The 18765-nt window shown below is 38.9% G+C and overlaps 1 protein-coding gene across 1 annotated transcript in view; it reads right to left on the bottom strand.

Moving 5' to 3' along the window:
• Positions 1-16033, bottom strand: part of CNTNAP2 (contactin associated protein 2) — a 1163712-nt gene extending 1147679 nt beyond the window's left edge. The window contains exon 1 of the mRNA XM_063325644.1: positions 15222-16033. Coding sequence (XP_063181714.1) covers positions 15222-15318 — 97 coding nt within the window. The 5' untranslated portion in view covers positions 15319-16033. The remainder of the gene's footprint in view (positions 1-15221) is intronic.
• Positions 16034-18765: the final 2732 nt, after the last annotated feature.

Below are 18765 nucleotides of genomic sequence, written 5' to 3'. Positions count from 1 at the left end.
AGTAAACACAGGAAAGAAAAAAAGAAAATCATAATGAATTTCTCAGGGAGTAGGAAAAGATGTTCATACACAAGTTTTAAAGAGTGGACCACCCTCTAATTTTACTAATGAGTTTTGTGTAACTAATGTACAGTTACTCTTCTGAAACACATTACTTCCTGGTTACAACCCCAAAAAGTAGAATCACTGTGTTGTTTTTTAGAATCCGCTGCTTACTAACGTCACATAGAAAAATTAGAAAGATGATGGAATTCATGTATGGAATTCATAATGTACCACCTTTTTTACACAGCCTGTAATTTGATCAGATGAGGGTAATCATATTTTCAAATGAAAAGTGGGCCAGCAGAAGGCAGCTGATGTAAGATATAATTTCTGTGAAACATTTGGTACACATTTGGTTGGTTGTTGTTGCACCAATGTCATTTCTTTTGAGGTTTAACTCTGTTAGCTTTTCAAAGGGGCTGAATATAGGAACTGTATAGTCTAGGACACAGTTTTGTTTGGATATATTTTTAGCTGAAGTGGACAGTATTTGTTAACGTATTCCACTGTGCAATAACAGCAAACTTTTATATTTCGCCAAAGCACATCATTGTGCTTTAAAATGTTATACTTGAAAAAAAGAACTGTAGCTCATTATGTACACATATGTCTATGCAGGTCTATTCATGATAGTTTGGCAGTAACATGTCAACATTTCCATATTTGCTTGGTCTACCTTCTTTATTAACAGAAAAAAAGATCTGCTTCATGAAGGTTCTCTTCATGAAAGTTTCACTGTCCGGTAATACCTTCCTGGTATTCCAATCAGTTCATATTTATTTATTTATTTATTTATTTATTTATATATATATATATATATATATTTATATATATGTGAATTTCAATTAAATAGGACCATTACAGGGGGAACTCCCAAAAAGCTCAAGAAAGCTTTCTGAAGATAATAAAAATGAAGTGCATAGACCTTTGGTGTCAGCCACTAAATTATGTCTGTGTTCATCTATACAAGATACGGCCACAGAAAATAACTTTTGTGATCAATGTTAATCCTCAAAGAGAAGATGACTGATATGAGGTGCTAAAATATTTCACAGTACTTGCAATATTTCCTATTGTAAAGATCCAACTTCTGTCATTCAATTAAATGCTTTGGCATGGTTATATATTAGGAGTTTAAATTACCCAAAAAGAACTTAGACAACTTCAAGACTTTCAGCTGTAAGGACTATTTTTTGCATCACATATAGTTTTATATCAAAACCCAGAAAGATTCATTTCAAAGAGCCACTGGAGATAAATAGCTGGTGTCTGGAATATAACTAGAAATTTCTAATTAAACTGCACTAAATTCTCATCTCTGATACACTAAAATAACTCCAATGCAACTTTGCCAGAATTCAGTTTAATTACTGGTGCCGTAAACCAGTATGAGAGAAGCTAAGATCCACAGAAATTTCTGACAATAGCATTTATGCAAGTATTTAATTATACAAAAAAAAAAAGAAAAAAAAAAGTCTATGGTCTAAAAAGAATGGTCTGATACACTGGCCCATCCAGTTAAGTCATCGGTGTGTAACAACCATATGTTGTCTTTCATTCTGTGCAGATTGGACTGTTCTCCTGCAGCGATGAGACACTTTCATACAGACACTGCATCAGGTTGCCTCTAGCAGCGAAACCCTGAGGCTTCTCTCCTCCGCTGCAGTGAGGAGCAGCCCTTCACAATCACATTCCAGACATCAACAAACAGCTGCCGTATACTCTCCAACACAAGCACCACCCTAGACCTTAGCATAGAATTACGAGACCTTACCCCCAGAGCTGCTGCCAGGACACTGTGTCCTCACATAGCCCTTCTGCAATTCCAAATTCATAGGCGGCTTTTTGCTTAGAGAAATGACACTTTAAGTTTCTTTTCTTCCTCTTATACACAGCAGATCCCAAACACAGAAGACCTTGTTTCCTACATGCCTGACTGACTCTAAATGCGTTTCAATTTAACATTATCAAGTGTCCACTATGTACATTATTAAGTAACCTCACCTTTGATCTGAAGATCTGACAGGGCAGAATTATGAACCTGTGGACCAGGCTCAGTGGAAGAATTTGACAGATACCTGTATCTTTGCATGACAACTATTCCCCCATGAACATTTGCATGTGTAAGACAAGAAAAGAATATGCTACCTATATTCAATTAACCCAGGGTATTTAAAAATTGCTTATAATAAACATATTGCAAAATCACACTATGTACCAAATTCATTATTAGATGAGAAACATGTATCGCGTGCCTTTTTTCCAGATTCTGATATTATTGCCCTTTTGCCAAATTAAAATTAACCATACAGGACTTATTAAGTAATCTGTCCCTGCCTGAAGGAACATCCCCTATCATGGAATTGCATGTAAAGCCTCAAAACTTCGCAAAAATTATATGTGACTCCTTGAAAGATTCTGCCATCTGCTCAAGAGGAAGTTCAATGCAACTTCATTTTTCTGTTACCAACAATATACCAAAACACACCCAGGCAGCTTTGTTGTCTGTATGCATGTGTACATGGAAGGATTATTTGCTTGCACAGCTCAGAAACTCTCTTTCAAATACATTCATTTATATTTTTTTAAATTAGGTGTAACTATTTCCAGGCAAGCAAAAATAAATATTTTAAAATAAAATAACATATTTTATTTTATAGGTCAGAATTAAAACTTCTAATAATGATAAATTTATATCTGAAATTTAGGGTCATTAACATCAACAATATACTGAACAAATACTTCTATTATACTATCCTTCAGTAATGAGAACTGTAGCTGAATAGTCATTTGTAGTCTTTGGTTCTAATATGTGTTTATGCATATGGTTGTCCTATTTCAACCACCAATTTAATAAAACATTTATCATCATCAAAGACTTATTCACGAATGTTTGGATATCTTCAGGGGCCTGTTTTAAAGCACTTGCTTAAATGCGTAGTTGAATACAGATGACCTACTGAATGTCTTGGATAGGGTTCTTGTGAGTCTTCTGGATGTTTTCCTAAATAAACATTTTCTGTATATGTGTTTCTAGTACTAACAACAGATTTTGGTTGCTCCTTGATGGAGGTATAAGTCCAGTATTAAGTGTATTTAGTAGCAGTAGTACCTAGACCTCTTCAGGATTTAAGAGTTCAAACAGAAAAACCTGACTGTGAATGGGAATTGTTTAAAAACACTTTAGCTAACGTTTGACAACACGTATAGTGATTGAGAGAGCCGCCTAAGGACTGGAGGAAATCAGATATCACTCCTATCTTCAAGAAGGGCATGAAGGAAGGCCCAGGGATCTACAGGCCTGTCACCCTCACCTCAGTCCCTGAGAAGGTGATGGAACAGCTCATCCTGGAAACCATTTCCAGGCACACTAAGGACAAGAAAATAATTAGGAGTAGTCAGCATGGCTTCACCAAGGGGAAGTCATGCTGGATCAACCTGATAAAATCCTGTGACGAAATGACTGACCTGGCAGATGAGGGGAGAGCAGTTGATAACTGTCTACCTGGATTTTGTTAACGCCTTTGACACCGTCTCCCGTAAGATCCCCATAGAAAAGTTGATTAAGTATGGGCTGCATGAGCAGACACTGAAGTCGGTTGAAAACTGGCTGAATGGCTGGGCTCAGACAGCGGCACAAAGTGTAGCTGGAGCAGTGTACCCTTGGGGTAAATACTTGGTCCAGTCCTGTTCGACTTCTTAATTAATGATCTGGATGATGTGCATGTGCAGCAAGTTTGCTGACGACACAAAACTCTAAGGAGTGGCTGATATGCCAGAGGGTCAAGCTGCCATCCAGAGGGATCTCAACAGGCTGGAGAAATGGGCCCACAGGAACCTGTCAGGCAATGGGCGCACACTGAAACACAGAAGGTTCCATCTGAACATCAGGGAAAACTTTTTCACTGTGAAGCTGACTGAGCACTGGCACAGGTTGTCCAGGGAGGTTGTGGAGTATCTCCTTAGGGAGGAGATAGAACCAGGGAGGTTGATGAATAACTGGAGCCCTCTGGACATGGTCCTGGGCAGCCTGCTCTAGGTGATCCTGCCTGCAAGATGACTTCCAGCAGTCCCTTACAACCTCAACCATTCTGTGATTCTGTAAATAAGAATCTAACAAATACAGAAAAATTATAAGCAAAAGGATGCAAGGCTTCATTTATCTATGCATGGAAACATAAGAAGAAAGAAAACAAAAAAGCAGGTTGGTTTGTTTGTTTTTTTAAAAGCGGTGAGAGAGGAGACAGGGTGCAAAAGGATCCATACCAAAAGACCGCTACATACAAGTAGTGAAATTGCCAGGCATGTAGAAGAGACAAAAACATAGTGTTAGGAAAACAAACAAGACCGCATAGTCAGATCCCAGAGTGGCAACAAAACAATTTACATTCTAATAAAAACTGAGGAAGATGTTAAACAGAAGCTAACAAGGCTAGACAGTTTCAAAACAGCAGGGCAACCTGTATCTGAGAAGGTCTCTGACCATTGTTATTGCTGATTTTCAGTAACCCTTGGAATACCAAGGAAATTCCAAAAGACTGAAAGAAAGTACCGTGTGCAGACACTCAAGAAGATGACCTGCATAATTACAAGCCGCTCCAACTAACATAGCTGCTAGACGAAATAATAGAACCTGATTAATAAAAAATTAAAGAAGGTAAATGTAATTAGTGCAAATCAACATGGGTTTATAAAAAATAGATCTTGTCAAAGTATCCTGATGTTTTGAAGGCAGGTTTTTTTGCTGAGATGACACATATGGATCACATCGAATTTGCATATATATGCATTTATATCTGTTTCTGCATACACTGTAATTGTATGCATTTTGAATTCTGAAGGCATTTGACTGGCTGTGTACACCATTTTAACCAAGATCCAGAGTTGTTATAAATGCGATGTACTAAATATCTCAAAATTTAACCGTAACAAAGGAAATGAGTGGTTCCTAGTGAGAATCAGTGGAAATCTGATTTTCAACCCTTTGTTATTTAACATCATTATTTGAACTGCAGAAAAATGCATACTCTTTGAAACTGAAGATGACTTGAGATTGAAGTTTACACATGTCACAAGCTTGGAACATCTAGGTCATCTGGTAAAAGGAAATATCAGGCATTTTAATGTGGCAATGCGTAAAGTCATAAACCTAGGATAAAGAACATAGTTCCAGACTGAGACATTCCATGCTGTAATGAAATGTGTCAAAAGCTTGACAAGTATGTTAGTCAGAAAAGGAAGACAAAAGAAACTGTACCCACCTGATAAATGAGACAGGTCATCTGGTGACAACTGACACAGAGAATGCTGAGGTACTCAACAACTTTTTTTCATCAAGTCCTCATCTCTCAAGCCCCTGAATCTCAAGGCAGGGACTGGGGGAATGAAGTCCTACCCATTGTAGGAGATCAGGTTCAAGATCATCTGAGGAACCTGAACATACCTACGTCTATGGGACCTGATGAGATGCATCCCAGGGTCCCGAGGGAACTGGCAGATGTAGTTGCTATGCTGCTTTCCATCACATCTGAAAAGTCAGGAAAGTCAAGCAAAGTCCCCAGCGACTGGTAAAGGGGAAACATTGCACCCATTTTTAAAAAGTGTAAAAATGAATACCCTGAGAACTACCAACCAGTAAGCCTCACCGCTGTGCCTGGGAAGATCATGGAACAGAATCTCCTAGAAGCTATGTTAAAGCATATGGATGACAGGGAGGTGATTAGAGAAAGCCAACATGGCTTCACCAAGGGCAAATCGTGCCTGACTGATTTGTTGTCCTTCTACGATGGAACGACTGCACTGATGGTAAGGCAAGAGCTACTGATGTAATCTACGTGGACCTGGGCACACCCTTAGCAAATTTGTGAATTACACCAAGCTAAGTGGTGCAGTTGGTACCCCCGAGGGAAGGGATGCCATCCAGTGGGATAAGGAGGCTTGAGGACAGGCTTGAGGAGTGGTCCCATGTGAACCTCATGAAGTTCAAAAGGGACAAGTGCAAGGTCCTATGCCTGGGCTGGGGCAATCCCCAGTAGTGGTACAGACTGGGTGGCGAATGGATTGAGAGCAGTTCTGAGGAGAAGGACTTGGGGATATTGGCACATGAAAAATTAGGTATGAGCTGGCAATGTACACTTGCAGCCCAGAAGGCCAACTGTACCCTGGGCTGCATCAAAAGCGGCGTGGCCAGCAGGCTGAGGGAGGTGATTCTTCTGCTCTACTCTGCTCTCCTGAGACCCCACCTGGAGTACTGCATCCAGCTCTGGGGCCACCAGCACAAGAAAGACAGGGACCTATTAGAGTGGGTCCAGAGGATAGCCACAGAAATGGTCAGAGGGCTTCTCCCTTTCATAAAGAAAGGCTGAGAGGGTTGGGGTGGTTTATCCTGGAGAAGAGAAGGCTCCAGGGAGATCTTATTGCAGCTTTTCCATGCTTTAACGGGGCTCACAAGAAAGATGGAGAAAGACTTTTACCGTGTAGTGATAGGATGGGGGTAACTGTTTTAAACTAAAACACGGCAAATACAGGTTAGAGAGAAAGAAGAAATTCTGGAACAAGTTGCTCAGAGAAGCTGTGGATGCCCCATCCTTGGAAGTCTTCAAGGTCAAGCTGGACAGGGCTTTGAGCAACCTGATCAAAGTGGAAGATGTCCCCGCTCATGGCAAGGTGGCTGGACTAGCTGATCTTTAAAGGTCCCTTCCAACCCAAACCATTCTCTGGTTCATTGATTTTATGATTCTGTGATGTATAAAGCAGATAAAGGTAGTAACACAACCCACCGTATCACCTTAGCTGGGTTCAATGATCCTTTTTGTCCTTATAAGCTATGAATACATAGGTTTGGGACCATGATTCACTCACAGCATTCCTTTGACGCAATTTTTTCCACACATATAATATATATGCATTGTACTGACCTAAAGTCTGAAAGTGCATTTTATGCATAATCATAAACAGAATTATTAAAAGCATTCCTTATAATGATATTCTAATAATTGTTTTGGGAAAAAATGAATCCTAACTTCAGTCATAATATCTGATTATCTGATTTAACATGCCAGGATTATGGCACAGCAATTAAGCAGTGAAGGAGTTTCAATTGAGTTATTACCTGTGTACCTAGCTTTCACATACGGATGAATTAATCAGGACTCAATGAAGACAATCTCCCCTAGTTTCAGGCTCAGCAAATTACTTGATATGGTGATGAATCAATGAAAATCCAAGAGAAGTCAGTGGAGTCAGTTTATTGCTGGAGAAAAGGGTGGGGAGAGGGCAGAGAGCAGGGAGTAAGATGATTAATAAAATGAGAAAGGAAGTACGTGAGAAATGGCAAATAAATTGAGAGCAGAAGGAAATGGACGCGTGGTCTGGCAGCGTGTGTTTTTTGGAAGAAGGCTGGAACTGTAATGGATACCATCTCTTTTATATAGGGAATTCCACTATTATTTCTAACAGCTTGGCCATACCAGGGAAGAAGCACGTAGGACATTCATCATATAACTGACAGGATGCCCAGCAGCATAATTTTTTTGGATGTAAAACTGAAGGAAAGCACATTAGAGAGTACAGCTTGCTGAAGCTTGGAAGCATGTGGCCAGCAGAGCCTGCCCTGTGCAGGATATGCTTCTGACTCCATTTCTTACAGAAGCTCGTTCTTCTCCTAATGCAATGCTTATGCTATGGACTGGGCAAGCCACCCCTCCTGACTCCATTCCTTAGCAGAAAAAAATCGTGTTACTGTTATCATATGGGACACAACCTCTCCTCAGCCTCTCCTTTTTTTTTCCCATGGTACAGAACAATGGTGGGAGGCCATTAGTTTTAATTTTTAATTATGTTTTAAAATTAATTTCTTTTCCTTATTTTTCATTTTTCCTCATCTTCTTTAAAAAATTTGAATTTTTATCTGTATTCAGGGAAAAGAAAAGAACATGTACAAGCTCTTTCTATGTCTCATTGACAATCTGGGCAGAGTCTAGAGATCTTACTGATTCAAAACTGGGTAAACAGGGTGCAAATTAAAGATTTTTGTTTTCTTGTTTGTTGGTTTGGTTTTAATAAGTAGGGCTTTTCCCCAACCATAGTCTTGCTACTATTCCCATGAATGTAGCTGGGGATAACATTACATCGCAATTTAACTGCATTTCAAACTGTGTTTCAAGAACTTTACACCAGTGACATTTAAATCCAGTATGTAAGACATGAAAACCTAAATATATTGCAATTTCCTTGCCGGCTGCGTTGCATCCCATTGCACTAGACCCATATACTTCCGTTATGGCAGTAATTCTTCTTTTTCTTCTCTGGCAAACTTTCCATCACAAACTTTAAGCTACCCCTTATGAAGTGGACCCTTGCGGTCTCCTCAGCTCATTTGTATTCATTGTCTGATCACAGCTGATCGTTGTATTCCTTCCCTCTAAACTCCAGGTTTTCACTGGATTCACAATAAATATCAGTGTAAGTATACAAGATGATTGAGCAAACAATCAGGGACATAGACAAGGCTTTATCATGACTTAGGTGATAAAAAAATGGACAGTGGCACAACTCTATATATAATGAAAAAAATGCTTATAGGCAGATAATTCCTACATTGTAGAAACAGAGAAAGTAGAGAAAAATGTAGCATGTGCATGGCTGATTTCCCTGAGCAAAGGTTACAAAATTTTATACGATATAGCAGTTACACAAAATCAAACAGACCGATATCTAAACATGTCATTAAATTTCTACACGAAAATGTTACTTTCTCTTTAAACTGGGATTTCAAATATTCTAAAGAAACAATAATAAAAGTTCATTCTAAAATATCACATTCATTTGTGGGATGGAAGATCTTTTGGCTAGGACAGTTCAAATGCTCCCTGGCTACCAGAGAGTATTTCTAGCTGCTTATTTTATTTACGCATTTAAAGTTGTAACCCAGCCTGAGCTTTTACTGACACAAACACAAAACCAGCAACAAAGTTCCTAGCTATGTTGAGTGGATCTTAGTCATTGATTTATTTAAAACATATTTTTGGAGTGTGTACACAGCTGAAAATAAAACAGTTGATAAATAATTTAAATGTTGATAAATATTAAAGTCAAATTATGAACTGTAAGTTTAAATAAATCTTTCAGTCCCTCAGTGGGTTTAGCATGACCACTTAAGTTAAATGTTTGAAAGAACGACCTCCACAGGAGATCGTAAAGCCAAAAAATTCCTAGACTTTTTTGGGCAGAGGAAAGAGGTAAATGCGAATGTCAATATCCTTTTTCTGCTCTGAATTAGCAGTTGTTCAAGCTTGAGGAACAAATAGGAAATGGCTGGCTACTACAGCAGTGCATGAATACTGAGACAATTTCTCAGGCACGAAAGGTCTCTCAACTTTGTAAAGTTGCTTGTGAAATTGCAGAACTATCAAAATCTAGATGTGCCCGAGTTCTTTGTAAATGTCAAACATCAGTCTTGGGAATGCTTTTATTATACCTATGGTATCTTCTAATCTGGAACTCTGAATGGCTCAAAAGAATTGATTACTGATTACCGCAACTTCCTACACCACCAAATTTAGAGATTTAACATGTTCTGCTGGTGGTCTCACATTATCTACCTATGCAATGCCAGTAAAGTAGCTGAATAAGTGAAGTGTAATACAGATAAAACTGATGTTAGTTGAAAGGCTGAAGTCTGAAGAACCTTTTAATTATTTCTAGTATCTTATACCAATGGACTGAATCAAGAACTTCTCACTGACAAAAAAACATAACCACACAGTTCTGAAAATCAGTGGCATAACTTTTATTTCCCTCGGTGGAAGAAGACTCAAGCTACCGGAGTCTTTTTGTCCCACAGACCTTCCTGATCTTTCAAAGAAGGATGCCATGTTCATGTGGACTTTGGAAATCATGCCCTCATCAAATTACCTTTTTCTAAACACTGCTATACTTTAAAATTTTGAAGTCTAACAAAATGAAAAAGTCACTCAGTTTCATCTGATGAAGAAGACTGATGTTGCTTCTCTAACATTTTCTATCTGAAGTGACTGAAACACAATTGCAAGTGTACTTTTGTAAGACCGACCATGATTGGTATTTAGGAAATACAGACATGGGCGGTGGCACACCTCAAGCTATCTTTTGTTTGACCTATGAGTCAAATTGCTCAGAGGTACATCAGCTTCTGCATATGTAGAAAAAGAAAAAGTAGAAACCTCCCATAGTTTGTGCATAGCTTGTTATTGCCCCAAGCATTAGGACTATTACAAAGTCTTAAATATTGCTATAATTACTAAACACTGAAGATGAGATCTGATGCTTTATAAGATTTAGAGATGCAAGTTGAAATTCCTAAAAAACTCCTATGGGAAAACCTACTGCCTGTCACGCATCCATAGTGATGAGTTATCCAAGCAGATCTTCAGTTTCTAATGTCTGATTAATATATTATATATAAAATATTTTCTGTCACAACTGCATCAACTGAAATAATCTTCCAAATGTACCTGAATAAAAAAATGAGAGATAATCAAAAAATATTTCTCTCCTCCTTGCAAAAGAAACAGACGATGTTCGCAGAGACAGTTTTTCAATTCATAGTCTTCAACCTTACTTCCAAACTTTCTTGCAGACTGGACCACTTACTGAAGCACTTTTTGTGCTTTATTCCGTGTTATTGCACCAGAGTTTAAAAAAATAAATGAACTAAAAACACAAGCAAAGCAAAAAGAACCCAAGCAAAAAACAGTTTTTAAAACATTAATTCAATGACATTTGCAACTGATTCAATGCCCACTGACCACATCAAACTTTGATTCAGACTTTCTGTAGATAGATGAATGTATGCAAGCAGGCTGTATGTACTGTTGCATACACAGAAGTTAAGGACTCTTTGAAACTTTGTTTTTTCAGCACTGATGCAGGCTCTAGCTGCTGTCACCAGTTTGGAAATGACAGCAGACTATTTATTACTATTTCATTCACATGTAAGGTCCTAGGAAAAGCATATTCATTTAAAAAGTCACCCTGCATAACCCAGTTCAATGTTGTTAAATAATAACCAATTAACAAATTGTTGTTTGCCTGTTGAATGTTAATTTTATTATGTAGTGATGTATAGCACCTTAAATGACAATAATACTGTATAATGATGGGTGTAAATTTTGGTCTAATTTATAGCTAAAATTTTCTAAAAAAAAAAGAAAGCATAAGTTTAATGTTATGAAATACTACAGTCTTAAAGAAAACTCAGGCCCTCAGGTTAAAAGTTTAGTATATTTGTAAGTGCTTTGACACCCAGGCATAAAAAAATGATTAAACGTTAAACCTATGTGAAAGTTTTTTGTTACACTTGAAACTGAATTCTGTGGAATCTCTGACAACAGGACCTAACCTAAGAAATGTTAATCAGATCTAACACATCTGGAATTGACCAGATTTCACAAAATACCATTATGTCTGAAAAATTTCCAGAAAGATAACACTAGAATATGAGTCTAATAGAATATATGACATCTCCAGACACCCAACATTCAAGCACCATGAATTGAAGGGTAGATTCTCAAATTCTATATAGTCCAGAACTCCAGAAAAGAAGTTTCTTGTGCAACGCCTTGCTCTTTCAAAAGGCATATTACACTTTTTTAATACTTTTCTCACTTACCCAAGCTACTAAGGGAAGTCTGGGTGCCATACAGACCAAAAGATGCATATTTTCACTTATACGCAGATCTTAATGATTTACTATACTTGCCCCTCATTTGATTTCTGCATCAATTATTGTAAAATGCAGTTCAACTTCAACTTCAGCAGTGGTATGAGACCTACTGCAATAGCATGAAAAGTATCAGAACTAGAAGTTTTCCTAGTTCTGTACTGATCAGGTTTGCACTGCACATAAACAGACAACCAAAAATAAAACTTAGCTGTGAAAGACAATTACTTTTAAAGTGAGTTGCTTTCATAGAGAAGCAGAAGATCCTATGATGAATCCCTTTAACATTCTCATTAAGAACACCAGGTTGCTGCTTTGTGTCTTTTTTATAAGAACACAATTGAAAGTTAGTCTACCCATAGTCATATTCTTATCATTCCCTCTATAAGCCATGTAAAAGACTATAAAGCACTAAATTTGTATTTTCTGTGTTACTTTTTATCTTGTGATGACCTCTCCTGGTTGAGCTGTTCATTAGCCTTGATTCCAGAAGTTAAGAGTGTTTTGATCCCTCTATGCTCGTTTAAAAAAAAAGAAAAAAAAAACCAAAAAAAAAACCACAAGGAGGAATTTAATGCCAAAGTATGAAAAACTTGACTATGAATAAAATTTACAGTAAGATCTGAGTATTAGTGTGTGTGATACTGCATCACAGTGTACGTTTATTGTACTACAAGATGGGCTTTCAACACCCACTTCATCTTGAGATAAAACTGAATGAGATTCAAAGCTTTCAACAGGATCCCTTCTGAATCAGTATTACTAAGAGACGTCATTTTAATGACAGAGATAGATTTACTGACTTTGCAAAGTAAACAAACATTTGAGATGCAATATATTCACATAAGTGATGTCTGATTCTATTCTTTCTGAAAACTGTATCTTTTTCTTTGTCAGCACAAGCAGACTGTAAAAAAACACTGAAGAGTAAGCTCATATATAGGGATTCGTAATTCACCACACACCATGAATCTTGTATACTTCCTAAAAAGTACTGTAAAGAATAAATTTGCTATTGTTCATTACTTCAAAGTCAAAACATAAAGTAGCAATGGAGGAGAAAATAAAAATGTGGCTGGAAATCAGTTTTACATCAAAGTTACATTTCACAGATTTTTAATTCTTTCAGAAGTATTCCCAATACGATGTTCAAAATCCAGCAATGAGGAAAAAAAAAAAAAAAGATAAAAACCTATGTGCATTCTGTTGCCAAAGGAGAACAAAATTACCCAATGTCATTCACAATCAGTTGCATACAAAGTGACAAACAATCCCAGAAAACACAGCACAGTGACCAGTTTGTATACCAAAGCGTGCAACAGAATAACCAGTTAAGTGGTGCACCAAAACACTGTGACACAGCACTTGAGTTCCTACTCTGGTACCACTTCCCAAGCAGCTGTATGTCTTCACAAGAATTTTAAGCATGTACTGCAATGTGAACACTCCTTTTGTAATTTGAAGGCTGATGTGTACTTCTAGCTATATTTCTGTTTCCAGTAAACAAATCCAGCTCCATTTCACTTTCAGAAGTGAGTCAGAAATAAAATGCTATACATTACATAAGGAGCGTAGTGTATAAGCTCTTGGAAGATCAATTAATATAAAGAAATCCTTGAATATCCAAAAAAACCCTGTCAAGATGGGAACGTATACGAGTAAATTGTAATTAAGATTATATATATCCTTTATTCATGGAATTTCTGGTTATAGTGATGTTAATACAACCACCAACTTCTCTACTAACTTCTTTCAAAAGTTAAAAGATTTGTTTGTTGACTAATCTGGTAACCCACTGTAGGTCATTTTCAAGTTAAACTACAGCCATTAGTTACTGAATGAAAAAAAAAAATAAATCAGAAATCCTATTATCGAAATCAGTATAGGGAACTTTGTTTTCTAAGAAAAGATTTCTGACAACCTAAATCATAATATTTTTTTGTCTCCCTGTATATTCCTATTATGCAGAGTCTCAGAGATGACCATGAAGAAATAATATTCAGAAGGAAAATTAGATAGCTGGTCAAAACTAAGCAGTAAACCTCAGGATCAATATTTCTCCTAAATCAAAGGCAGAAAAATAACTGAACATCCTACAGCCTCTGAGACCTAGATACAATGGAGACACTGCTGTACATTTTCTGTTGACACATAAATAAATGTCTAAGTGCAAGCAAATCCTGGACCAATATCATTGTTTTATTTTTCATGAGGTATCAGACGATAACAGATAGAAACGCACTGAGAAAGTACAGCAGTGCTCCAGTTCTCTGATCATTGCATTGTTCATTCCTGCTCCTAAGTAAATAAATAAATAAATGTAATGATCCACATAGATCTCTACGCAGTATATACATTACATTCTAAGACAATTCCCTGCTTGGTCAGTAGAATCAGCCCCCATTCAAATACACACAAAACCAACACATCTATCTGTAACATCTCATGACATTTCTTTCCTCTATAAACAACAGAGAAAGTCAACAGTAGTGTCTATTTTTGATGATTCTATAAAAATGCTCTGCTTTATTTCAGTATGCATTTCAAAAATACTTTGCAAATGGCAAATGCTTTACATGGTCTGAAGAGAAACAACTAAGTACTTAACACTGACATCTACCTGCAAATGTTTTGCTGGAAACTACAGCTCAGTGCAACGTTAAAGATTTGATCTCACACACATTGAAATCAATGAGTACGCTGTCATTTTTACACTGATAGCAGAATTGGGTCCTGTACAGGTCCTCTGCACTCCGCCGATCTGAAGTTCAGCATTTCAGCAGATGCTTGATCATTTCTCTGCTATTTCTGCCTCCCTAGGGGGGCAATTGCTGGTCTCTCTAAAATACCTTTGCTCATTTTATTATGGGAAGCAAAACTTCACTCTGAAGAAAAGCTGTCCTGGCTCAGTTCCGTCACATCAACTCACCATCATTCTTTTCTCTTCAAATGAGACAAAATTTTCTCTTGCTGCTCCTTGATAAAACACTAGTTATGGAAACTGCTCACATCTCCTCTTTTCCCTCACACAACTGTGTAAGTGAAGTACTTCCAAATGCAAATTTCATACCTTCTGAGGAAGGTGGGAAAAAACAAAACAAACCCAACCCAAACCAAACCAAAACAAAACAAACCAACCAAACAAACAAAAAACACCCCCCAAACTTTAAATAGCTTCTATCTGATTCCTTTCCCCCTCTGACTCCATTGCAGAACCAAGACTATATCATAGAGCAGGTCTTTCAACTTTCCACACCAGCTACCACTGAAATCATCTACGCTTAGGAAGGTCTGATAGGGAGCATTGCGAACAATATCAAACCTCAGTGCGTACATACACATACAAACAAACAGAAAATCAAACACAAGATTCACCAGCAGAGAGAAAATAATCAGCCTCACAGAGTTGAGGGAATTCCCCTCTGGCTTATTGCAGAGCTGAAATTGTGCATGCTTCTTAGAAAAGGGTACTTACGAGATGCAGGCAGAGCGGTCCTGGCTCTGCAGCTAATGCTGCTGAAAATCCAGAGGAAGAGAGCTGCCCTGCAGCCAGCTCGGGTAACCACAACCATCCTTCACTTCCTGGCTCCCTGTACTCCAAATGCCAGCCGCAGAAGACCTGCTTTTCTCCACTTTGGCCCCTTCTCTCTCTCTCCTTGTCTTTCTCAGAGGAGGGGGTGAGGAGGTAAAGGGGGCAGGGCTTTACCTTGGGGTAGAAGCCAACCCCCCTCTTCGTCTGCTATCTCTGGGTTTGCAGCAGCAGGATAAGTCCCGGTACTTTTCTTTCCCTTATTTCTCTGTGTTTGTGTATGTGTGTCTGTACCTCCTTCTCAGAGGAAGGGGGAAAAAAAAAAAAAAGCAAGCCACGAAATATCAAATAACAAGGATTGTAGAAGAGAAAGATTAAAAACGCAATCCCCAAAATGATGTGGGGAGGAGGGAGGGAAAGGGAGATGGAGATGAAAGGAAGGGAGAAAGGCAGAAAAAGCTGTTGGTGCTGCTAATGCTGCTGTTGATGCTACCACTGCAGCTGAGCTCTTCTTCCTGCACAGAGCAGCGCTGCTGAGAGAAGCTTGCAATAACCTCCCAGCTCAGATATATATACACAGTGTACACGCACATACAGCCGGGGAGCCAAACACACACTCACACAGGAGCAGGGAGAGCGGAGAGGGAGGGAGGGAGGGAGAGACACTCCCGCAGCAGAGAAGCAGGCTCGGAGCCTCTCTCTTCATGTATTCATCATCTTCCAGCGGGAGGAAATGCTGCCACCAGCAGCAGCAACCACCCCCCCTAAGCGAAAAAAAAAAAAAAAAAAAAAAAAAAGAAGCCGAAGGGAAAATCCTCTCCCTAGCGCTTCCCTCCCCTTCCCTCCCCTTCCTCCGGCTCCTCCCTCTTCCTCTGCGCCCCTCCGGCCTCCAGGACCCTGCTCGTCCTCCCTCGCCTGGTTCAGAGCCAGGGCCGGGGCGCCGCGGCGGGGATCGGGGCCGGGGCCGGCAGCGGGCCGCGGGGAGGCCGCGCCGATGCCGCTGTCCGCGGTGCTGAGGCCGGGCGCGGAGGCTCGGTGCGGCGCCCACCGCCCGGCGCCTCCTTGCCGCCCCCGGGGCGCAGCGGCAGCCCCCGCCGTCGGCTCCTGCCTCTCTCCCCGCCGCTCCCCCGCGCACCCGAGATGGTAGCGGCTCCCCGAGCTCCAACCTGCCGGGATGCGAGCCAGGTGGCCAGCAGGCAAGTCCTCCGAGCGGTCCTAGTTCTGGGGGGGCTGAGCACCATCCCGCCTGTAGAGAGCTGGGGCTGCAGGAGCCGCTAATGCAGATGTTTTCATTCGGTAATTAATTCTCACTCCGAGAGCGAGCCAGGAAGCAAGCTGCATTACAGTATCATTATGGTTTTCACCTACAAGAAATGACTGAGACAACCTGGCCATATCCTAGCCTTATGGTTTAGGGATTTCAAGAGACTGACCGCTCTTTTCCATCTCTCTCCATCCCTCCTGCCACTGCCCTTAAACATACTGAACCAAAAGTTATTGCTCACCAGATACAGTAGAATAATGAGGGTGGGGAGTTATTCATGGATTATTTATTCTACAATCAATGAGGCAAAGAAAAATGAAAACAATTATTTCTCAGGTGTTATATAGAGAAGGCTGAGAAATGGAGAGGTATAATTTCTTTAGAGGAGCCCCAAAGCAGGGATAAATTATTTTCAGTGACTAATACACATGCTGTTAACAAGTATCTCCTGTTATTTAGTGAGTGTGATGAAGTGGTTAAGAACGTATGTAAGACGAGATTTTCAGAAAGGCCTTGGGATATTAGGATCCTCAATCCTATTGCCTTTCAGAGGGAGTACAGTGCCTATCTCTTAGGTCACTTTGAAAACTCATCCATACGTAATATGTGATATCCCAGGAGAGAGCTGTGGCCTAGAGGTTTAAGCACAGCACAGGATGAAGCTTAAGCGCCAGTCTTGGGATGGGAAAAAGTGTTTCTGTAATTTTGTCCAACTGCCTTAATTTTTCCTCCTTGAACCTTTCCCTCCCTTGTCTTACCCATATTGAGTATTAATACATTCATATTTTAAATGCTTGCATAGAAGTAATGCCAATATATCTGTAGTAAACGTGGAATGAAAAAGTGCACTATGAATGCTAAGTGTTATTATACTCATCTCTGTTTTGAAATAATAAATATTCCCATAGAGACTTTGTAACCTCTTCTCTGCATCATGCTGAGCCCTCTGCCATACCCTCCCCATTCCTTAGACCCACAGACACTTTTTGATGTTCAGTAATCATTAAGATATGTGAGTTTTGAGGGAATTAACTAAGAACGAAATATTAACTAGTGTCATTAAACTAGTTCAAAATTGCCTCTTTCTGTAACTTCTTTCTCGTTAACATCTTCTGTTCTCCTCCTGCTCTATATCCTACCATTTTTCAAATTTGTAAACCTAGATTTTCTGTTCTTTAGCTACAGCAGAAGCAATAGTGCTGATATACAATCAGAAACTGCCTGTATATATTCACGGAAAAAAGAAAAACTTCTGACCATGACATGCAAAAAATCCTACCGCTTTCATTATGAGATCTTGCAACCCTTTCAGTATTCATTGGCCTTTATTATTCACCTGAGTAAGTAATAAACAGCTCCTCTGAGTAGTATTTAAAAGCTCAGCAGACCATTTTGCAAACTAAATTTCTGCTTTTTAAGGTCCTTCCAACAATCACAACAAAAGCAATATACTTGCACATCACCCGTTTATGGTTTTATACACATATACCTGCACATCACATATTTCACAAAGTCCTCCACCGGACAAAAATATGACTTGATTTGAGTTGTTCAAACTTCCCACCTCTTTAACATATGCTAATGAGGGTTTTAAAAAACATACTCAAATTGCTCACAAGTAGGCATGCATTTAAAAAATAGTTATGAAGGATAAGACAAGTAATTCAAAACAGGAAGATTCTGCAGGTTGATTGATGAATATCTCAATAATGGTGATAGTAGAAAGTTTCCTTGTGGTTTGAGACGGAAGAAATGGCACAGATTATTGCATTTTTCCCCACCTCAGAATAGGATCAGTCCTTAAAAACTACATAAAATATTTAAACTATGTAGCAACTGCAATGAGTTGAGCAGGGGTAATGCAATTATTTTTACTATAACCACAACTGGGGCCTGCAAAATCATTAACTTTGACTGAATCTGTCACACAAAAATCATTACAAAGGTCTTCAGGCATTTTTGATTCCTATAGAATAAGGTAACCATCATATATATATATATATATATATATACACACACACGCACTCACTCTTTTTTTTTCTGGAGGATGTTTTGAAATATTACTTTACATGATTCAACAAATCCAAGTTGAATGTATTAACCTTTGAAATGAAAACATGGTCAAATTGTGTTAGGACACTATATGGAGTTATTAAACACTTCTCCTACTCTTCCTCCTAACCTTTCCTTTCCAGAGTGTAAATGTGAGAATGTTTCTAAGCAAGC

The sequence above is a fragment of the Chroicocephalus ridibundus genome, chromosome 2 (assembly GCF_963924245.1).
Source record: "Chroicocephalus ridibundus chromosome 2, bChrRid1.1, whole genome shotgun sequence".
NCBI lineage: Eukaryota > Metazoa > Chordata > Aves > Charadriiformes > Laridae > Chroicocephalus > Chroicocephalus ridibundus.
This window is presented reverse-complemented; position numbering and strand designations above follow the sequence as displayed.